General features: G+C 40.1%; 1 protein-coding gene across 4 annotated transcripts in view; it reads left to right on the top strand.

Annotated features, from left to right (window-relative positions):
• The first annotated feature begins 1,695 nt into the window (after positions 1-1,695).
• Positions 1,696-23,016, top strand: part of MAP3K20 (mitogen-activated protein kinase kinase kinase 20) — a 161,055-nt gene continuing 139,734 nt past the window's right edge. For 2 of the 4 annotated variants that reach the window (XM_045560199.1, XM_045560201.1), the window contains exons 1-2: positions 1,696-1,817; positions 17,071-17,263. In XM_045560199.1, coding sequence (XP_045416155.1) covers positions 17,105-17,263 — 159 coding nt within the window. In that variant the 5' untranslated portion in view covers positions 1,696-1,817; positions 17,071-17,104. Of the gene's footprint in view, positions 1,818-16,791; positions 16,897-17,070; positions 17,264-23,016 lie in introns of those variants that run through there. The other 2 variants (XM_045560198.1, XM_045560200.1) reach the window with 1 other exon arrangement.

Below are 23,016 nucleotides of genomic sequence, written 5' to 3'. Positions count from 1 at the left end.
CCTCCCTTCGCACTACTGCACTTGACTAGCCTATAAATAAATAAATAGATAGATAGATAAATAAAGCTGGAACCTATAACTAACATCTAATTAGGCCCTCTTATTTTGCAGAGGAGGAAACTGAGGGCTTATCCAGCAAAGTGACCCCACTGATAACTGGTAGGTTCTGTGACTTCAGGTCTAGTGTCCTTTCCATCACAATCAATTGCCTTTGAAGGAAAGGCAAAATGACCAGAGTCTCCTCATGTCTGGGTCTATGCTAAAGAGCCATAGTTTTTCCTTTAATGGTCAGATAGTTTTTAGAATTATTTGATTACCTACATTACGAACTTTTTTAGCATGACAGTTTTCATCAATTCTAACTTCTCAGTTACCAAAATAGAATTTATTAACACTAAAACCCCTAGTCCTTATCCAAAGGAAAATTAAATAATATGAATAACAGACTAGAAAGTTGTTTTTTAACCTATATTCACCCACCCCTCCACTTTCATATCTTTAACCTATGGAATGATTTACAAATTTTCTATTTCCCTCTTGACCTCTTTTCTGAATTTCAGTTTCATACTTCAGCTGCTGCATCTCTACCTGTTTTTCCTCCCCTGACCTCATACCCAACACGAAGCCAGCTTCCCCTCTACATATTCCTATTTCTGTCAATGACACTATCATTCTTCTCGTCACCTAGGTCTGAAATCTTGGTATCATCTTTCTTTCTTCTTCTCTTCCAAATCTAGTGGGTCACCAATTTCTGTGGCCTCTTCCTAAAACATGTGTCTCAGTTCCATTACTTTTTAAAAATTCTATTTTGAATACTCTAACTCAGGGCCTCATGATTCCATAGCCAAGTAGTTCGTGACTATACCTACCACTTATCCTGATTCCATTCTAGCAACCCAACCTGCAACCACTGTGAACTGGTCTAAATGTCACTGAGTCTAACTTTCCACAGTTCCCCAGTAATGGGTAATAAAATTCCAATTCAAAACCCTGGATAATGTTGCCCATACCCTTGGAACTTCATCTCACTTTTCTTCAACTGACCCACCTTCCCCAATCAACAATTCCTTTTCTTCCCAACGCCCATTTCCACCTTTTGCTTACACCTGCAATAGATTCTAGTCTGCTCATTTGAATTTGGCTCCGTTATAGTCGCCAGCCAGAGCAGCAGACCACCACCCTTGCTCAAAATTCCAGTGGTTCTTACTGATCATTCCACTGAGGAAGCCTTTAGCCCTGTCTCCTCTGACATCTCTTTACATGTGCGTCCCCTTTGCAACTAGAGAATTAACTCCTTACTTTGTATCCCCAGCGCCTATGTTTGTTGATGAGGACAGAATTGAAGGAATAGGTGGCGTTAACTTGTCAAAAAGATGTTAAGGTCCTAGGGGGCAAGGGGAACACCTCCCCACCCCGCAGGGTTCCTTCCTCCCCCCCGCGACAGGGCCGGTGCGTGGAGGGCAGGCGCGCCCAGCCCAGCGCCCCCGGCCTCGGGGGGGTTCCAGGGCGCTGGGGCGATGGTCCCCCGGGGCGCGGGCCCTGCGCGCGGGCGCGTCTGAGCGGCGGCCGGGCAGCGGGCGCGCCGGGCGAGGGCAGGGAGGCCCGGCCGTTCCGCGCTGGGAGGTAGGTGGTGCTGTTGCCGCGACTGTCTTCCTCATTGGCGCCGCGCGGAGAGGCGGAATGTTCAACTCCTGACTCGGGCGGAAGCGTGGGAGCCGCGCCGGCCGCTGTCCTCGCGACCCCCCGCCGCCGCCGCCCTCGTCGTGCGCGGGGCCTCGGCGCCCCCGGCTGCTGCTCGCGCCCGGCCCGGGAGCCAGGTAGGCCGGGCTGGGGGCTGCGGAGGGACGGAGGAGGCAAGGCCCGCCGCGCTCGCGAGTCGTCCCGGCGTCTCGGGCTTGAGGCCCTGCTGGGGGCCGGGGGCCGGGGCCGGAGCCGGGTTTTCTCCCGGCCTGGGGAGGGGGCCCTACGGGGAGCCCCTGCCGGACCCGGGGCCCGCCCGGCGGTGGCGGAGGCCGGAATGAGCGTTCCCGGCGCCCGGGGAGTCCGCGCCGGACCTTAGCCGTGGTGCGGCCAAGTGCGGTTCCTGAAAGTTCGGGCCCGGCCCACGGAGAAGTTGGAGCTCGGGGGAGCGGGGCGCAGGCCGGAGCGCCTCGGGCTTTGGCTGCTCCGGGCGTGCGGCTCGGGCTGGGGGCAGCCCCCGGGCCGGGCCCCGCGGCCTCGCAGTGGGGGACCGGGGCACTCTCGGGAGGCGGAACGCGAGTCTCCCAAATCAGGGGAGGGTGCAGGCCACTTTCCGGCAGAGATCTGTGCGTGCGAGGAGAGCTACTAACTTCTGCTTTTCTGCGGCACTCGGCCGCGAGCGGCTTCCCCGCCCGGAGCGATGCTCCCTGCCCTTCCTGCCGCGCGCGCGGCTGCGGGGAGCGCCGGCCCCGGGGCCTTCCCCGTCCTGCCACTGGCGCCCAGGGCGTCCCTCTGCCGACCCTCGGGCGCGGCGCGGGCTCCGCTGGCTCCGAGACCCGCACCAGGCCCAGAGGTGCCTGCCCAGGCCGCCGCGGCGCCGGCTTGCTCGTGACAGCTTTCAGAAAAACTTTAACTCAAAATTGGCAAAGTGACATCAAATTGCTGGGAAAAGGAGGAGGGCATCATTGTTAGATTGCCAAAAATGTATGTTTGTGATGCGCCTTGAGATCACGCCTAAGCACTGTTTATGGGGAACTTAATTACTATTTTTGTTAGTTTCTTTAATAATGAAAGCAGCACCATTTAGGGGCCCATTTCAACGTTATTACAATAAGCAGCTCTCATTAATAATGGTGTATGAGAATCATTTTACGGAATACATTTGAGGATATTTGAGTTGAGATTGTTGTTAAAGTGTATATATGTTGCTGATTATATCTCACCGTTTGTAAATATTCTTTGATTAAAATTTCAAAATATAAAGGGGTTTAGGTTACATGGATCACTTTTGTAATGTTTGAGTCCTGGCTAAAGGTGTTCGTAGTTAGGTAGGTTTTTGCGCCTCCCCTGCTGCCCTTCTCCCCTGGTTGATTTCCACTGCAATTTACTTCCCTCTGTGCACATGTGTGCTCATCGGTTAGTTCCAAAGTATATTCTTATTTTAATCCTGAAGCTGTTTTAAGAAAGCCTTCTTGCTTCCCTGACCTTTGTTAAAATGAAAAGCCAGGATTTAGTGGATCCAAACCTACAAACATGTTTAAAGACAAAAATAAACAAGTGATTCAAGGCCAGTTAATGTCCTCTTTGTAGTAGGCCCCTCTCCACAGTGACATTTCACCGTGGTTTTTTTGGATTTTTCAAAAAAGTATGTGATGGCTGCATTTTAACGATGGTTTTGGTCATTTGTAGAGTCTTTGTTTTAAATTCTTGCTACAACAGGGAGAGATTTGGGAGATTGTAAATGAATAGGAATTTAGTCTGTTTGGAAAGAGAGAATTAAGATAAAGACAAATGGTCTTTTGGGGCAATGTGCACTGTTTATTTTAATCTTTCACAATTTAATTCCTACTATAACTTTTTGTGACTCCTTGGGCATTTTTTAAAACTGCAGGATATTGTTGTTTAAGTTAAAAGTTTTAGTGGTAATAATTCCAGAGTAAATGACCTAATGGAATTGCAAGGACATTTTTTTCTTGTCTAGGAAAGCAAATAGAGATGATTGGTCTCTTTTTCTTATTCTTTTAGGGAATAAATAAGGACACATTAAGGAGGAGGGGAGAGAAAGACAGAAAAATCCAAATATTAAGCACGAGGATTTGGATCTAAAAATGGATGGTCAAAGATCTTGGGAACTAAGGGGCCTTCTTGCCAAATAAGGAAACTTGGCAAGTTACACTGTGTATTTTAAGTTAGCTCAAGAGTGAGTGTTATTGGCAATATATTGGCTCAGTGCCTATCTGGAATGAGCAGTGAAACTGACTTTGATAGGGCTACAAAGTTATAAACAGGAGTTATGAGAGGCATGGAGTGAATAATCGAATCATCAGAGAAAACACAGGAGAAATTACAATGATGATGTTTTATGAAAAGAGGTCAGACATAAAGTGAAGCTATTAGTGTGGAGTGAAAGAACAAAATGGATGGTTGATTTTAGAAATTGATAGATTCAGAGGATAGAATCAATTTTTTTTTTTTTTAAACTGGGAAAAGGTGTCAGTGGTGGTACAGAATTTCTTGGAATAAGATAGCCTTGTATCTGTATCCTGAGATGCTGGAAATAAGAAATCAATTTGGATCATTTGTTTTCCATTTTATTCTACCCAGGACAGATTGACAGGGTAGATGTCTGTCTAAATGTAATAGGAATAGCCAAGACACCTTTTTTGGTCTTACTGCAGGGAAGATTCAGGCTACTTCTTTTGTGGCTGTTAACCTTGCCCCACTACACACAAATAAGCAGAGTTCCAGCTGTGACCAGAAAACTGTACCTGTTAAGGGAAGAGAGCTGTGAATGCTAGAGCTTAGATTGATTTGACTGATACATGGGTGCTTTTATGTTAGACGCTCCTATGGACAGCAGAACATTGATTATGCCCTAATAGCAGTTGAATAATCCCAACACAGTAGAAGATTCTGAGCAAAAGCAGCCACACATCTGACACCTTCACCCCAGTGTCACAATTGCTAATAGGAAATTAAAGCCTCAAATTATAAACTTTAGGCAGATGGTAAGCAACCCAATAATTACTGTAATAAAAAAAGAGCCAATTTGAAGAGGGGAAAAAAAGGCAAATTAAATGGAGACAGAATGATAACAGTAGGAAAAAAGTCATGATATGGTAGAAAATGATAAGACTTTGGAGTCAGACCTGAATTTGAATCCCAGTTGTTACTTATGTTAGGTAGTTGGCTTGGGCTACTTTTATAACTTTGATCCTCACTTTTCTCACATATAAATAGGGGACAGTAATACCTGGCTCCTAAGTGTAAGTACAGTCATGTGTTACTTGATGACAGGAATAGTTCTGAGAGAACTGCACTGTGAGTATGCTTACACAAGGCCGGGTGCACTGTGGCTTACACCTTAATATTAGTACTTTGGGAGGACAAAGTGGGAGGATCACTTGAGCCCAGGAGTTTGAGACCAGCTTGGGCAACATAGTGAGACCCCATCTCTACAAAATTTTTTTTAAATTCACTGGGCGTTGGTGGTACATGCTTGTAATCCCAGCTGCTCGGGAGGCTGAGGAAGGAGGATCACTTGAGCCCAGGAGTTTGAGGCTGCAGTCAGCTATGATCAGTCCACTGCACCTCCAGCCTGAATGACAAAAAAAAAAAGTGTATTTATACAAACCTAGATGGTTATAGCCTACTATGCATTCTATGCATTTAGGCTATATAGCATAGCCTATTGCTCCTAGGCTACAAACCTATATAGTGTGTGACTGTACTGAATACTGGAGGCAGATTGTAGCACAATGATAGTTATTTGTGTATCTAAAGTTGTCTAACTAGAAAAGATACAGTAAAAATACAGTATGAAGGATAAATGGTACACCTGTGTAGGGCACTGACCATGAATGGAGCTTGCAGGATTAGAAGTTGCTCTGGGTGAGTCAGTGAGTGAATGTGAAGGCCCCTAGGATATTACACTACTGTAGACTTTATAATCACTGTATACTTAGGCTGCACTAAACTTATAAAAATGTTTTTATTTCTTCAATAATAAATTAATCTTAGCTTACTGTAACTTTTTTAAGTTTATAAACTTTGAGATTTTTTAAGCTTTTTGACTCTTTGTAATAACGCTTAAAACACACTTTGTATAGCTGCACAAAAATATTTTCCTTCTTTATATCCTTATTCTATAAGATTTATTCTTAAAATTTTTTTCTTTTTAAAAAAACTCTTTAAACTCTTTAAACTTTTTGTTAAAAACTAAGACACAAACACACACATTAGCCCAGGCCTACACAGGGTCAGGATCATCAATGTCTGCAGTCCCCAACCCCCACTCCTAACCATGAACTGGGCTGCACAGCAGGAGGTGAGCTGTGGGCAGGTGAGTGAAGCTTAAACTGTATTTACAGCTGCTCCCCATCCCTCGCATCTATGCATAAGCTCCACTTCCTGTCAGATCAGCAGCAGCGTTAGATTCTCCTAGGAGCCCGAACCCTACTGAAAACTATGCATGTGAGGAATCTAGGTTGCAGGCTCCTTATTTCTCATCTCATCTAATGCCTGATGATCTGAGGTGGAGCTGAGGCAGTGATGCTAGTGCTGGGAAGCAGCTGCAAATACAAATTATCATTAGCAGAGAGGTTTGACTGCGTGATAAATGTAATGCATTTAAATCTTCCTGAACGCCCCCCTCCGCCCTGGGGCTGTGGAAAAACTGTCTTCCATGAAACCGGTCCCGATGCCAAAAAGGCTGGGGATCACTGATCAATGTCACTGTCTTCCACCTCCACATTTTGTCCCACTGGAAGGTCCTTAGGAGCAAGACCGTGCATGAAACTGTCATATCCTGTGGTAAAATGCCTTCTTCTGGATACCTCCTGAACGACCTGCCTGAGGCTTACAATTAACTTTCTTTTCTCAGTAGAAGGACTACATTAAAATAAGTATAAAAAGTATACTGTAGTACATACATAAACTAGTAACATGGTGGTTTTGTATGTACATAATTGCATATGCTATTCTTTTATACAACTGGCAGCACAGTAGGTTTGTTTACATCACCACAAAGACACTAGTAATATGTTGCACGTGATGTTAGGGTGGCTACAGTGTCACTAGGCGACAGGAATTTTTCAGCTCCATTATAATCTTACTGGACCACCGGACCACCATTGTATATGCAGTCCATCATTGACTGAAGCGTCGTTATGGGGTAAATGACTGTATATGAGACAGTACACAGAAATGTTTCAACCAGTGCCTGAGACTTCAGCCACTATGACGAAGCAGTAGAGAAGAGTGTTTTACCATGTCTTTCAATTTGTACATAGAGCTGCCTGTCTCACTGTCCTTCGGTTTTCTGATGCTATAACAAAATGCCACAGCCTGGGTAATTTATAAGGAATAGATGTTTATTTGGCTTACCATTCTTGAGCCTGGGAATTCCAAGAGCATGGCATTGGCATCTAGCAAGGATCATCCAGTGGTGGAAGGGCGGAAGGCAGAAGCAGGTGCACAAGACAAAGAGAAGAAGGAGACTGAACTGAGATAATGAACCCACTCCTGCGATAACAGCACTTATCTGTTTAGGACCTAATCACCTTTTAACTGATCCAAGTCCCAGTACCGCCACATTGGCAATTACATCTCAACAAGAGTTTTGGCGGGGACCATTGGAACCCTAGCACCCACCTATACCAGCTAAGGCTTGTCCTTGGTAGCCGGCCATGTTCCCAAATCATGCTTACGTGTGTATTTAGAGGGTAGGTAGGAGGTTTTCATAAATACTGTACTGCTTTGAGTATGAGAGCTTCTAAAGTGTGCTTATGTATAACTTTATAATGTTCTTTGAGGGGAGAATCTGAAAATTAATGCATTTAAATATCTATATGAAGAAGTTGAGAAATTTGGGAGTTATGTGAACAGGAGACACTTATGACCTAGAGCAGCAATCCCCAACCTTTTTGACACCAGGAACTGGTTTCATGGAAGAAAGTTTTTCCTCGGGTGGCGGGTGGGCGGAGCTCAGGCCGTGATGTGAGCAATGGGGAGTGGCTATATAGATGAAGCTTTGCTTGCAGCCGAGCTCTGTGGCCCAGTCCCTAACAGGCCACGGACCAGTACCAGTCCATGGACCGGAGGTTGGGAACTGCAGACCTAGAGGCCAGAACCACAATCGCTTGGAACCATTCTTATAGCTGATTTTGAGTACAGCTTGTCTTCAGGCCCCAAACCCTTATTTCTGGACTCATCTCTGGACTTCCATATAGGAAAACCAAGAAGAGAAGGAAAGATTCACTGTGGGCAGGTCATGGAGTTAACGCTTTGCTTATTAAACCTTTCTACCAAAGTACCCTACTGTGGGGAAGAATTAATGTATTCCTTCAAGGATCTGTAAATATAGCCATAAATACTACTATTATAAGCAGGTACTTTCCTTAAAATCTTGTATGTAAACTTAAAAATTCATGTGGATTTTGCATTCTCTTCTGTCCTACTCTGTTTTACTTACTTGAACAAACCAATACAAACAGACACATATTTATTCTTCTGGGCTCAAGCGATCCTCCTGCCTTAGCCTGCCAAGTAGCTGGGACTACAGGCCTGCCTACTTTGTTGGGCTTATTTCCCCACAGAATTGATACTGTAGGACATGTGTTTTTTCACACACCTTCTGTGCAGAGCTGTCTACGTATGGGAATAAGCAGATGAAGAGCATGGGATTGGTTCTTATAAAGGGTACAGCATCATTTAGCTTTGCAGCCCAGCCCACTGCATAGGTATTGCGATTCCATTTTTCTGAGAAAAGAATAGGGGTAGATCATCACCCAAAGAGTTTTATATTCTGGGATTATACTATGGCTTTCAAAATGAAGAAAGCTGTTTGCTTTGGGAATGGGGGAGAAGGGAGAGGAGAGTTGTAGGATGGAAATATGGAATGTGGCTCTTACCTTCCCAGCCAGTTTGGGAGGAGAAATTTGGGAGGATGGCCTAGTTATTTACATTATTTCCATCACTGATGTTGATCACTGCACTTCTCTGTGACATCATGTTCATAACTGCATCCCTTGGGAAGGAGGGAGACTGTCCATATTTTACAGTAGGTTAATTAGTCATTGTACTTACAGGGTTGGAGTGAATCTGAAAGAAACATTCATTCTGCTCTCTTAGCTGATGCAGGAGTCTCCTACTCTACACCCCACCTCCCATTGAATACTCTCAGTGTTGGGTCACTCATTCCTAAAGAGGGTGGCATGTTTTCTTGTAGGACAACTCTACTAACTGGGAATTCTTTATGTAACTTTCGTGCACAGATATCGTTACCTCTCGATCAGGGAAGCATAACATAGGGTCTTGGTCTTCTCTAGTTTTAACATCCCCATTTCCTTTCATCTTTCATCTCACATCCACGTTACCAGGTTTTAACCCTTGTATTTACCCTTCTCAGGGAGTGTTCATTGTAGGCCATCAGTCCAAAATTCTACCTGCTTGTCAGCAGCCAAGATAGTAGGATACTTTCTATTTGACAGAAAATGTTTTAGGCAGAAATAAGAGCCAAGTGACAGCAGGACCTAGGGGTGGGTAGTGGCAGGCAGGCTGCAGTGAGCCTTGTGTACCCCTGGGCTGCTGCTTTCTCCTCGCCCCCCAACCTGTACACCTGCACATTCCTCTTCTAGCCAAGCCCTGGAAATCTATCCGCACCATGCTCCCTCACTTTATTCGGACTCTAGCCCCATTCTCTTCCTTACACCACCAGAATCCCTTGCAGTGGTCCACGATGTGAATTGTACCCCCTTCACGTTTCCTAGTTGGGCTCCCGTTTGAGAACAGATGTGTTTCCACGTGGCATTTCTGTGGCATCAGTGCCCACATCAACCACATTCCCGTTGCTCTCGTCTTTCATTTCTGGTAACAACAATTCTGGCAAGAAAGCGTGTCATGGCAGTTGATTTTTTTTTTTTTTTTTTGAGACAGAGTCTCGCTCTGTTGCCCGGGCTAGAGTGAGTGCCATGGCGTCAGCCTAGCTCACAGCAACCTCAAACTCCCGGGCTTAAGTGATCCTCCTGCCTCAGCCTCCCGAGTAGCTGGGACTACAGGCATGCGCCACCATGCCCGGCTAATTTTTTTCTGTATATATTTTTAGCTGTCCATATAATTTCTTTCTATTTTTAGTAGAGACGGGGTCTCGCTCTTGCTCAGGCTGGTCTCGAACTCCTGACCTCGAGCGATCCACCCGCCTCAGCCTCCCAGAGTGCTAGGATTACAGGCGTGAGCCACTGCGCCCGGCCGGCAGTTGATTTTTATTAATTGAAATATTGAAGTACAAATAAGAATATTTCATTTAACTAGCTTATTTTTATTTTAACCATTGCTTTTAACCACTGTAAGAGAGTTACATGATTTATATGGTACAGCACACATAGAGGGGAGAAAACATGAAACAATAGCCATTCTGTTTTTTAGATTCTTATTTAAAGTTGGATTTTCTCAGATATCCATACCTCAAGAAGTTCTATTCACTAATCCCATCCTATTCTATATAAGATGCACTATTGTCTATCAGCAGCATTGGAGGAAGGAAGGAAATACCTATGGTAGACACAGTTCTAGTTAGTTCTATTTGTATACCTAGTCTCTTCTAACTAGTCTTGCAGCTTTTATCTTTTTTAGTGATTCAAAAAAATATATTAGAAAAGCAATCCTGTTCAGGAATAGAATCTCTGAATCTTTGACATTGGCATTTTGGCTAAATACACCAAACCAGAGCTTTCTCCATTTTTTTTGAAAATAGGACTTGTAGGAAAAAGAAATAATGGCAGCACAGTGATTCCATTGTTATTGTTTTAATACTCATGATGGTAAGGCACATTTTTATTAATTTATTCACTGGTCTATGTTAAGGAGGCTGAAATAATACTAGCATAAGTCAATATTAGGGCAGCAAAGCTGGCAAAATAATTTGTTGGAGGCTGAGAGCTGTTTTCGAAAAGTTTTTCTTTTTTTTTTTTTGGTCATATCCAGGTCATGATAAAACAAATAAATTTTTCTTCCTATACTGTACCAAAAATAAACTTGTAACTTTACTTTTGTGAAGCAGGGGGAAAGGAAAGTATAAATTAGGGATAGGAAAAAAAGAAGGATCTAAATTCAGAAATAATAGTAAAACTAAAAGATAAAAACATCCAGAGACAGTCCAAAGACCTTTTTTCTAGTAAAGTTAACCTTTTTATAAAATAGATTTAATTGCTAAAAAATGATGGCTTGCAGGTATTTGACGAGCAAGTTGCAGTTTCCCTGAGTTAGGTGTCCATTTGACAGGGAGTAGATGGGATCTGAGAGAAGACCGTGGACGCCAGGGAGAGCGGGTGCATGGCAGGACCCTCCCAGAGTGAGTGCTGTTGCTGAATAAATAGGTCCTGGGGTCTAGTATCTAAAAAGTGCAAAAAGAAAAGTATTGTCTCTTTGTAACTTAAATATTTACCTTATGAAAAAAGTTTAAAAGAAAAAGAAGTTATAATTACTTACTAGTAAGATAGATCTTTCAAACATTATCCAAACCCAAAGCAGTAAACAGAGGAGTAAGAACAAATTAAAACATACACAAAGAAAGTGGTAAGAATTTAGGGATCAGTCCTACATTTATTTATGAATAATTGCTTTGCAAAATTAATATATAAAATAATTCTGAAAATGGGGAGAGGAAAACTACTGAGAAGAACATATCTGACCACAAAGGCTGAAGGAATAGATGGCTAAATATGATATCAAAGCTTATTAAAATAATTAGGAAACCATAGTTATTTTATGGTATACCATGCACTGGCACACAGTGCTTACAGAAGCACTGTCACGACATCTCCAACTTCCTAGCAACTATGCAGAATAGATATTGTTGCCCATGAGAAAACTGAGGTCAGAGAGGCACGGGGCCTTGCCCAAGGTCTAATAACTGGGAAGTTTGGATTTGCTACTAGATTTCTTTAATAGGGGTCTTTCTCATGGACCATGCTGCCCCTGTGTTGAAATATCTGTTATTTGGAAGCAAAACTTATCAATGAAGTCAAATAATATTGTGTAAACTTGGTCACTTTGGGGCTATCAATTTTGAGACATTGAATGGAAAGGAGTTGGAATTTTTAATTTATTGGTCTGGAAATGCCATAGTCTGAGAAAAAGTGATTGGTTCAAAATTACTGAGAGGTGGAGGCAGAGTTCCACCTCACATCTGTCTAATTCCAAACCTTGTTTTTTAATGTTAGAACTTTAGTGGGGTCTTTTTTGTTTTGTTTTTGTTTTTGTTTTTTGTTTTTAATTTGGGGCAAAAGTAATGGGGGGAAGAAAATGACTTATTTGAGATCAATACTGATCTGAAAAATCAAGAAGCAAAATAGAAGATTGATGCATGGAGAAATGAAGTCCATTTTTTGTTTTTTGGAGAAGACAGAGAACTTTAAAAAGTAAAAAATACTTCCTTTAAGATTTTCTACCTTCATATGGTATCACTTTTGGTAATTTGCTAATGGTGCAATGTGTGCTTTGAATAATTTAGTTAGTAGTTAAATTTTTTTTGAATTTTAATTTAAGTAAAAGTTTCAATTAAAAATTTTGGCATGCTACTCAATACTCAAATGATTGGCTTCAACCATCAAATTAGTGATTTTCAACATTTACATAATTGTGATGTCTTATTATGCTGTGATTTTTATGATATTCCTGCTCTCACTTACCTACCCTCATTGTGGCAGACAATATTTAAAACAGCTTTGAGAGTTTATGAAACAAAAATTAGAATGCTACTAAATTAGGACTGAGAATTGTTGCATGGAGTAAAATTGCTTTTTTTGTGCAAAAGCAATTCTTTTAATGTGGTGAGATGAAAACAACATATTTGATTGGTATACTAAGTAAATAAATTTATATAGGTAACTCTTATTACATTCTGGTGTATTTACTAGAGAATACATTTGAAAAATTAGATTTGATCACATAGCAATCTTCCCCAATATGCCCTAAGTATGATTAACCAGCAACTCAGATTTTTCATTCTTCTGGTCATAAGTCATCCTCTTAGAATAATGATTTTTAAATTAAAGGAGAGAAAATCCAAGGGGAAAAATATCTCTAAGTAGTCTGACATTCAAACATATGGGAATGGGGATCTCAACCAGTTTTTCAGCTAAGTCCATGGTGGTTTGCCAAGCTCACTGAAGTTAAACCTGTACTCATACACCCTAGATTATTATTAATAGTTTCTTCTGTAATCAGACGAGACTTAATTTTTTATGGTCTCAATAAAACATTCAAGTAGTTGCATAGTTTCATTCACATATAGCCAGTTCCCAAATGGCAGGGTGTATCACAAAGTAAGTAACAGTGATTCTAGGAAGAACATGGCTTAAGTGCCCCATGTTCTTCCAATCATGTCAAGGGGTGAAGATCCTTTTCAGAGGTCAGTCTTCCTCTGCCACCCTTTAGGTCACCGTTGGATGTGACTGAGCCTACCTCAGTTCATCCATATTCCCTGGGCTTGCTCTGCAACACAGGGTTTAGATTGACTCATATTGATCTCATTCTGGTCAGATCTCTATCTCTGTTTTGGAAAGAATTTCTCTGTTCCTCTTCCCTCCCCGACTCTGGACTCAGGGACCCAACACTGGAGGTCCAAACATACTCTGAGTCTCTCAAGAAGCCTCTGGTACAGTTTCCAAATTAGGATTTGCTTCAGAATCCTCTGGGGGCACTTGTAAAAACTACAGGTCTCAGGGTTTACATAATTTGGTTGAAATCTTTCCAGATGCAAAAGGTATAATAGAAGAATAATCAGAAACTATTCACTTATTCAACAGAATTTTTTTAATGGAGAAGCTGCATACTCTGTGCCTGGCTGTGCTAAGTGCTCAAGATCCAGATGTAAATAGAAGTGAGTTTTGCCTTTAGGGAATTTATCGCCTAGTGGGAATTAAGTGGGAAAGATGAATGGTTGTAAAGAGAGGTGATACAACACCTAAGAGGGAGAATTTAACTCTGCTCATAGAGGTGGCCAGGGACAGGAGTTTGCTGGGTGGAGAAAGGCATTCAAAGCAGAGACATTAGACTGTGCAAAGGTATGGGCATGTGAGAGGTCCTCATGTGTGTATGGGAAATGATAAGACATGAAGTAAAAGTGGCTATAAGTGGTGGAGGAATAACATAAGAAAATTTCCTGGGGTTAAAAGACAAGAGTTACAGATTGAAAGAGTTCACTGAACGTCCTACCAATGAATGAAAAAGATTCAGTCCTAAGCATATCCTATTAACACTCAGGATTCCAGGGATGAATAGAGGATCCTAAATGCTTTCAGAGAGGAAAAAATAATATAAAAAGGATTAGTAATCAGAGTAGCATCAGACTGCTCAATAGCCACATTAGAAACTAGAAGAAAACAAAGTATAGTACTTTCAAAATTATGTGGAAAATTATTTCCTACCTAGAATTGCATACCCAGCCAGACTACCAATCAAGACATTTAGAACATACAGATTCTGAAAACATTATATTCTTTGTGCCATATTCAGGTAGCTAATGGGAGATGTGTGCTGTTAGAATGAAGGAATCACCCAATAAAGTGAAGGCAGAAGATCCAAAGAGGGGGTTTCCTACAGAGGAAGAAGGTGAAGGAAATTCTTAGGATGGTGGTGAAGGGACATCCCAGTCCCAGTCAGGCCTAGAGAGCAGCATTCCAGCCAGAATGAATCAGGATGAAGCGTGTAGAAGGAATGTCTCCAAGAAAAAAGTAGAACCAAAAAGAAAAAAAGAGAAATTACCTAATGTTTTTACTTTACTGAGACGAGTTTTGCAGTTCTTGGGTGAGTTTGATGAGGTGAGTAAGAGTTAGAAGTATAATAGGCTAAGCAAACAACAAAAAACAAAAACAAGGCAGCTAATAACTCTAGGAGAAACAAAAAGTTATCCAAGAAAGGAAATATAATTATTGAATCCTACTTGGCAGTGCTGAGAATAATACTTACTTTATCAGACTACTGTAAACCCTGAATTTGACTTAATCAAATGTTGCAACATAGTTGGAAGTAGGGAGCACTGGGAAAGTGTGACGTATTTGTACATATGGAGGTAAAGGTTGGTATATGAGAACTAAATCCTTATCTTCCACAGGGAAAGTTAATAGATAATATTTAAAATGGAAAAATTAAGTAGCAATATGAGCACATTGTTTAGAAATATGGAGTTAAATATCAGAAGAAAATGCTAAAGGAGTTGAAATTAGTTGCCTCTGGAGATTGAGGATTGGGTGTGGGGAATACTAGGGCAGGGACTTATGTTTTTTATTTATAAGCTTTGAAATTCTATTTCATTTTTTATGCTTTGATAAAAATAATTAATAAAAATATGTACCTAGCATGTCTAATGCTGGGAGAATCTTGCCAATGGTGTTTTACATTTCGTTGAACAAACTTTTTAGCTTTCTTACTTAATGTGCCTACCTTTGGCACTATCCTAAATTTTATCCAAACTTTCTTCTTTTCTATATTTAACTTAATATGAATTATAGCAAAAAGTTTGTAATGTAAATTTTTGATTCAAGTATTTTTATAGACTGTGTCTGGATATTATGGTTCCCCCCACCCCATATTTTTATGCAGGCTCTAAACTGTCTTCTAAACTTTAGGGGCTAAACCACCCTTCCTCTTTCTTGTGCAGCAGAGTTTGACTTCTCTTCAAAGTGCAGCAGAGTTTGACTTCACGTAAGAAATCAGCATTCTTCAGTGACCTGATTTTCCTAAAATGGGATGGCTAGTCAGCTGCACATTAAGCTCTCTGAGCTAACTGTATACATCACTCCGCAAAGCCTCAAGTTGTTTATGGAGAAATTTTGCCAATATATATAGATACAAATTGTCCTCCTCTACCTTTTTATTTAGAGGAAAAAAAAAAGAAAACCTCAGAGAAAAATGGAAAGAGTAGGAAAATGCCCATATGTCGTTCACCTAGATTTGTCAGTTAACATTTTGCCACACTTGTGTGCCTTCTCTCTCTCCCTCTTCCTCCCTCCCCCCCCAACACACTTCTTTTGGTTTACGGATAGGCAGGGGCCAGGGCTGGACCATTTCAAAGTAAGTTGTAGGCACTGTACTTTAAATGTCTATTAATACATATATTTCCCAAGAATGAGGACATACTCCTACAAAACCCAAATAATTCCCTTATTTGCCATGAAATACTATCTAATGTATGGTTAGTATTCAGATTTCCCTAAAATCCTAAAAATATTTTCTGTAGATTTTTTGATCCAAAATCCAATTAGTGATCATATATGGCATTTAGTCATCATGTTTTAAGTTTTCCTTATGCTAGAAGTTGCCCTGCTTTTTTGAAAAAAATCTTTCATGACATTGACAATAGTGAAGAGCCCAGGCCAGTTGTTTTGTGGAATGTCCTACAAATATGGATTTTGTCTTTTTGCTTCCTCATTATAAGGTTCTGGTTTATGCTTTTATTATAGTAAGAATATGTATATAAATGTTTTTATCCACCATGTTTTAGCTTTTTTGCAAGTTCAAAATTTTAGTCAATGTTCTCTTGTTTGTATGATTTTTTTTTCTGCTAATCTGTGGTTCGGTATAGGGTATTAATAATGACCACTTACCTGGAGAACAGTAAAACTCTTTAGACCATAAAAAATATCACTGGAATAATATCTGGGAGGGGAAATCTGTTCCTCTGGAAACAAGTATAATATATATTTTTAACATCCTTAGCAGTGTTCTTTGTATGACTTAATATATTGTAATCAAGGGTACATTTTCTACTTTTTAATTAAGTTCTGTTATAGTACATAATCCAGGGAGCCACTTTTAGAAAACACTTGGCCAGCTATTTTATCATCCCTAAGCTGAAAGTTTGCTTTTGGAGTCTAAACATCGAATGTGTGTTCAGCCTTTTGGCTGTCCTTGTGCCAGAGTGCTCCTCGGCTTCGGTTGTGTATATTTTGCGTGAAGTGAGTGCAACGTGCAGAGACGGCATGCCTCGGATGCCAGAGGAGCTAGGCAAGCTCGCTGTGGAAAGCATGCTTCCCGTCTGTCAGGGCTTCCTGATAGGAGACCTGGTGACACAGTAGCCTTTAGGCAGAGCTCCTCCGGATGTGAAGGAAGTGCTGCTACAGGTTTTGTCGGGGGGAAATCTGAGCCATTTCTCTGTGGACAGCTGTATTTCAAAGTCTGGACAAGTTGCCCTTGAATTTTGCACGGGCTGCCAGGGTGAGTGTTTTCATTTTGATTTGTTTATAGTCTTGCTTTTCTTCCTCCTAAGTCATCATGATCGTTTCTGGAAGTTTCATAGGATTCTGCCGTTTTACGTTACCTAAAGTAGGACTTAAAGGATTCATCCTGATATATTTGTAATTCAACTCTTCTTTTTCTTTCTCTCTGCAGATTTTGTGGAAGTATAATACTTTGTCATTATGAGATGTCGTCTCTCGGTGCCTCCTTTGTGCAAATTAAATTTGATGACTTGCAGTTTTTTGAAAACTGCGGCGGAGGAAGTTTTGGGAGTGTTTATCGAGCCAAATGGATATCACAGGACAAGGAGGTGGCTGTAAAGAAGCTACTCAAAATAGAGAAAGAGGTAAGGTCTTTTCCTGCTGTCAGAAATGGTCCTCATAGCACTTATGTAAGCTTTTCCAGCCTGGAGTTAGAGGGTCACAGGGCTGCAAGGGACCTAGGAAGGCCTTTGGAGCTGATCCATGAGGCCGTTTCCCAATTTCCATTCTGGGAGCCCCATAAATAGAAATTATTGCAGCATGTGCTTTAGGGTTGAGTTCTACTAGGGGTCATCTGAAGTGAGAGGATTTCTTCCCGTGGCATGGAAAAGCGAAAGCTCTCTGGGCTCTCTGGCGGGCAGAGGTGAGATTTCAGACCTTCCCACCTTCCCCTGGTTCAGGCTTTTTTGTTCCCTAGGGCAGCCAAGAGGGGTCAGTAAAGAGTAACATGTAAAGTTTTCATCCCCTTTCCATGTTCTCTGCTTCAACTTGTAGACATCAGGAATTGTCTTTTAAAAGTAAAAAGTACTGTTTTTCCTACTGAAATGAGCAATACCAGCTTCTTGGATTTCACCTCTAGTTAAGGCTAACAGTGATGGGCTTCGTATAATAAAGAATTAATTGGTGCTAGACTGCTGCCCTCCTAGTAAAATCAGAAAAGGGTCTTGGCTTTCGGAGTCTGGGATTTGTCCTCGTCCTAGATGAGCTCAGAGCCTAGGAATGACACAACATGGTCCCTACATTCAGTTTGATGCCTCGAGAACAAAACTAGTTGCAGAGCTGACCTGCAGGGGCTCAGCTCATTGCCCGAATGCTTTCATTTTTTTCATTAACTGCTGCTAGCGAACCACAGCAATGGATTAGAGAAGGAAATCCAATGGCAGCACTTTGTGGGTTTCCTCCCAGCAGTGCTGTGTAATTGTGTGATCCCCAGCTGTGTTTACAGTTGATGAAGCCAGGTCAGAAGGACTAAGATATCTCTGCCTTGGGGTATCTGTAGGCTTTGAAAAGCATTAAGAAGTGAGAGCTTTTGCCGGGCGCGGTGGCTCATGCCTGTAATCCTAGCTCTGTGGGAGGCCGAGGCGGGTGGATCGCTCGAGGTCAGGAGTTTGAGACCAGCCTGAGCGAGACCCCGTCTCTACTAAAAATAGAAAGAAATTATCTGGACAACTAAAATATATATAGAAAAAATTAGCCGGGCATGGTGGCGCATGCCTGTAGTCCCAGCTACTCGGAAGGCTGAGGCAGTAGGATCGCTTAAGCCCAGGAGTTTGAGGTTGCTGTGAGCTAGGCTGACGCCACGGCACTCACTCTAGCCCCGGCAACAAAGTGAGACTCTGTCTCAAAAAAAAAAAATAATAATAAATTTAAAAAAATAAATAAATAAGAAGTGAGAGCTTTTAAAGCCCATGTATACATAAAACAGAAGGGTACTAGACAGAAGAAATTTGCTCTCTCTTCCCTCCATTTCTTTATCAACATAATTTTTTAATAGTAGCCAAGCAATAAAACCATTTCTTACTCTAGACTAAACCCAGTCCTTTTGACTAGTAAACTCATTAGGTCCTTAATAGGCAAGCATCACTGTTCCCGTTTTATAGATTGGGAAGAAATGTATTAAGCTGCCCCAGGAGGGACAAGTGAAATCCAGGGGGCCAGACCCCTATTCCTTAGTTTTTAAATTTGTAACCTCTAACTGATCAAGTAAGAATAGAAAATAAACCAATTCCATCCATTTATAGTCAAGGAAGTTTATAAGTATGCTAATATTTTTAAGTTTTAGATCATGCAACTTTAGTACAGTGAACATGTTCTTATATGATTGTTGGACGTGAAAAAGACTTTATAAGACACGAAACAGATTTTGATAGGAAAACATTAATCACAACCATCCACTCCACCTCCTTCCCCCCAATCATATGTATGTGATACTTTTTCTACTATTTTTGAGAGCCAGGAAATTGATGTAGGAAAGCACGGGGATGAAAGCAGGAATTGGAAACTGTGAAATCCTGCTTTTGTGTGTAGTTTAGAAATCCAGTTGATTATGATAAACTGCAAGAGGATAACTCAAACTTGAAAGTAGGCAAAACAAAAACTTCACTGCAGCATGGGGCTTAGGCAGTGACTGTGAGTGCTACAGAGACATGGTAAATTATGGCAAAACACCCCCAAATGCACTGAATCAGCATGAACTTAAGATGTAAAAAGTTACGATGAGGGGGTTGGCAGTTATTGGAAAGGAAATATGCATTTCTTGTGTAAATTACTGTTGTACTTTATGAACTGTGTATTGGCTTGCTGGATAGGTGTTTTCTAAGTGGTAAGATAATGAGCTCTGGAATTTTTTCTAATTCTTAGATTCAGTCCCATCTCACTTGGTTTTTTTTGGCCAATGAGTTTTAGAAGCAATGGAACATTTAATAAAATGTTTGCAGTTCTTCATGCAACTCTTTAAGAACGACTTGATATCTGACTAAATATATGTTGTATGAACTTAGTGAAATGGGGAGAAAATATATACCAATCTCTTTAACTTATGTGAAAAGGGAGAGGAAGACTATTTACTTTCACTGTATTTGTAGACCTTTGGTTTAGGGAATATGTATTACTTTTCTCTGTTTCGGTGGGTATATATTACTTTCCTGTTTTTTGTTTTAAGAAAAAAATGGCATTTACTTAAAATCTCAGTAGGCCTTTTAAACTTTATTTTTAAAAACCTTTTAAACCTAGAGAAAAATTACAAGAATAGTGCCATGAACCTAGTATATCTTTCCCCTAGACTCACCCTTTAGTTACAGTTTGCAAATTTGCTTTATCTCTGTATATTATTGATTTGTGTGTACTCATATTGTTTTTGATGAACCATGAGTGTAAATTACAGATGCTATGTATCTTTTTCCCTAAATACTTCAGGGATAAAGAACACAACCACCGTACAATTAACAAATGCAGGAAATTTAACAATGATACAACAGTATTACTTACTATGCTGACTATATTCAAATTTTGCCAGTTGTTCCCATAATAGCTTTTTATGGCAATTTTTTTCCAACCCAGGATCCAATCTAGGATCTTACATTGCATTTAGTATCTGTTTAGTCTGCTTTAATCTGGAACAGTTTCTGTGCATGTCCTCTAAGACTTTGACATTCTTGAAGAGTACAAGACAATTGTTTTGTAGAATAGCCCTCATTTTGGGTTTACCTGATTTCCTACCCTCTTCTACGTAGTTTAAGTTTATGTAGTTTTGATGGGAATGCTGCATAGGTCATAGGTCTTGGGGCGTCCTAAGAGGAGTTGCATGTTGTCAGTTTGTCCCATCATTGGTGACGTTAATTTTGAACCTTTTGTTAACTGGGGTTCACCCAATTTCTCCACAGTAAAAATGTCTGTTTTCCCTTTGTAATTAATAATTAAGCTCTTGGTAGATACTTTGAGACTGTGTAAATATCTTCCCTCAAAAAACATTTACTCAAGGTTTTTTTGCATCCATTGATGATTCTTGTTTGAATCAAATATTATTATGATAGTTTACTGTGAAAAAAGCAAAAAGTGCTAGTATAAATGCATTTTCCCTTGTTATTTCTTCTTCCTTCCTTTATTTATTTATTCACTCATCCATTCATTTATTGATTGTAGCCTTAAAGATTCTTTTTCAAATTTAAAATGTTTTAATCCATTATTCATTTTCATGCTTAAATTGTCCCAAATTTAGTAAGTAAGAGCTCCTTTGAGTTGGCTCCTGTGTTCCTTTGATATATTCCCATCATTTTTTGATGATTTTCTCTCTCTCTGGCACAAAAAGATGTTCCAGGCTCATCTAGTTCCTGCCCCATTCCTTGAGCCATTTCCTTAAGAAGCCCTGAGCCAGTATACCTGATTTTGGAATATGATATTCAGGAACTGAGATTTGGGTACTAGGATTGTTTATTTTAGATTTTAAAAAAGCTTTTGTCCTTTTGGCAGAAATGATGGTTATAGAGAAATTTTATTTATGAAAGCATTTAATTTAAAATTTAAAATCATTTCTCTGGTTAGCTAGGATCTATAATATGCTGCTATTAGAAATGTAAATTGGTAAACCTTTCTGGAGAAGAGGTTAGCAAAATGTACCAAAAATCTTAAAATGTTTACTTCCTTTGAGCCAGAAATCTTACTTCTGGGACTTTATCCTAAGGAATAGTCAGAGATGTACAGAAAGATGGGTATAATAGGTGTTCATCTCAGATGTATAACAGTGAAGAATTGGAAACAACAAATTATACTACAGCTGTATAATGGAATTCTGTTCCATTTGGAAGAATATTTAGAGAGCAAGGAAAATGCTCATAATATATTGGTAAGTGGTGAAAGCAAGTTACAAAACATTATATATAATGGTATCTGTTTGGTATCTGTATGGTGCTTTATTTTTCTTGTTCTGTACTTTTTTTTGTTTCCGTATTTTTCTATGATGATTTTATATTTCTTTTTTCCTCAACATTTTATTGTGAAGATTTGCAAACATAAAAGTTGAAAGAGTTTTATAGTGAACCTTTGTGTACCTACTGTCTGAGGTCTATCAATAATATAAATATTTGCTTTATCACATGTATATCCAGCTGTCTATCCTTCCATCCATCAGTCCATTTTGATGTATTTAAAATAAGTTGCAGGCATCAGTACACTTCTCCTTAAATACTTTATCGTGCGTATTATTACTGAAGTTCAGTATGTGTTTGCATTTTTGTTTTCTTTTGAGGCAAAACTTACCTAAAGTTTTGAGAAATGTGCATACTGTATGACCCATATATTTATTTTTATAATCAGAAAAATTCAATTTAAAAAAGTATAAATGACAATCTATGTCACTTTCAAAGATATTCAAGTGAGTTGAGTTTTGTAAACCTCTTCAGTATATCACAGACACTAGTTTTCCAGTCTCAATATGTGCCTCTAAAATGTTTAATGTTTACTTTTGTATTACTTTTCCATAACAATGCTACAGGACCTCAGTGGTAATTTAGCTTGTTTATATTATTTATAGATTTATTTACAGTGCACTATTTATTTCTGTTTAGAAAAATGTTTTCAATAGGAGAAAGTAATATGATCTTAAGGATTATACCAAAGGTAAGAAAAGAAGCCATCGTTATATCTTTCTGGGAAATTCCAGATGAGCTAGGATCAAACTGAACTGCTTAGACGGAAATTTAAGCAAGGAGTGGCAGTGGCACGGAATGACATTGTGACCAGTGTCTTACAACTACTGGCCCAGCGGAGAGCAGTACCTACACAACAGAGAGTTCATCAGCTTTGCCACAGGAAATTTTAAAAAGGTTTAATCACAGCAGCTTAATTTTACTCTTGCAGTATATTTGATGATATGTTGAAGTAGACATGTCTGTACAAGGTTTTTTTTTTCGTTTTTTTGCCTGGGAAAGATGGAAACCTGAAAGCCTTTATATTACCTTAAAATCTTTGATGTCCAACTGATACTGGAAAACCACATTTAAGTACAAGGTATGAAAGAAACATGATTCAAATAGAAAGGAAGCAGAATCCCGAAGAGGTAAAATATAGGTCATTTTCTTCATTTGCTTTGGCTTTTGCAAGTCACCACTTCCTTTATTTTAAGGGAAAAAAATATTCTACCAAATTTTTTCAAGTTTCAAAACTTCCACATATTAAATATTTATAGATACAGAGAGATGATCAAAATGTTAAAAGTGGTTATAACAATAGGAAATATCAATGATTTTTTTTTAATAGAGACAGAGTCTCACTCTATCGCCCAGGCTGGAGTATAGTGGCATAATCACAGCTCAGCGCAGCCTCAAACTCCTGGGCTCAAGCC

This window comes from Lemur catta, chromosome 8, assembly GCF_020740605.2.
Source record: "Lemur catta isolate mLemCat1 chromosome 8, mLemCat1.pri, whole genome shotgun sequence".
Lineage (NCBI taxonomy): Eukaryota > Metazoa > Chordata > Mammalia > Primates > Lemuridae > Lemur > Lemur catta.
Note: the sequence above shows the minus strand (reverse complement) of the source record. Positions and strands in the feature narration are given on the sequence as shown.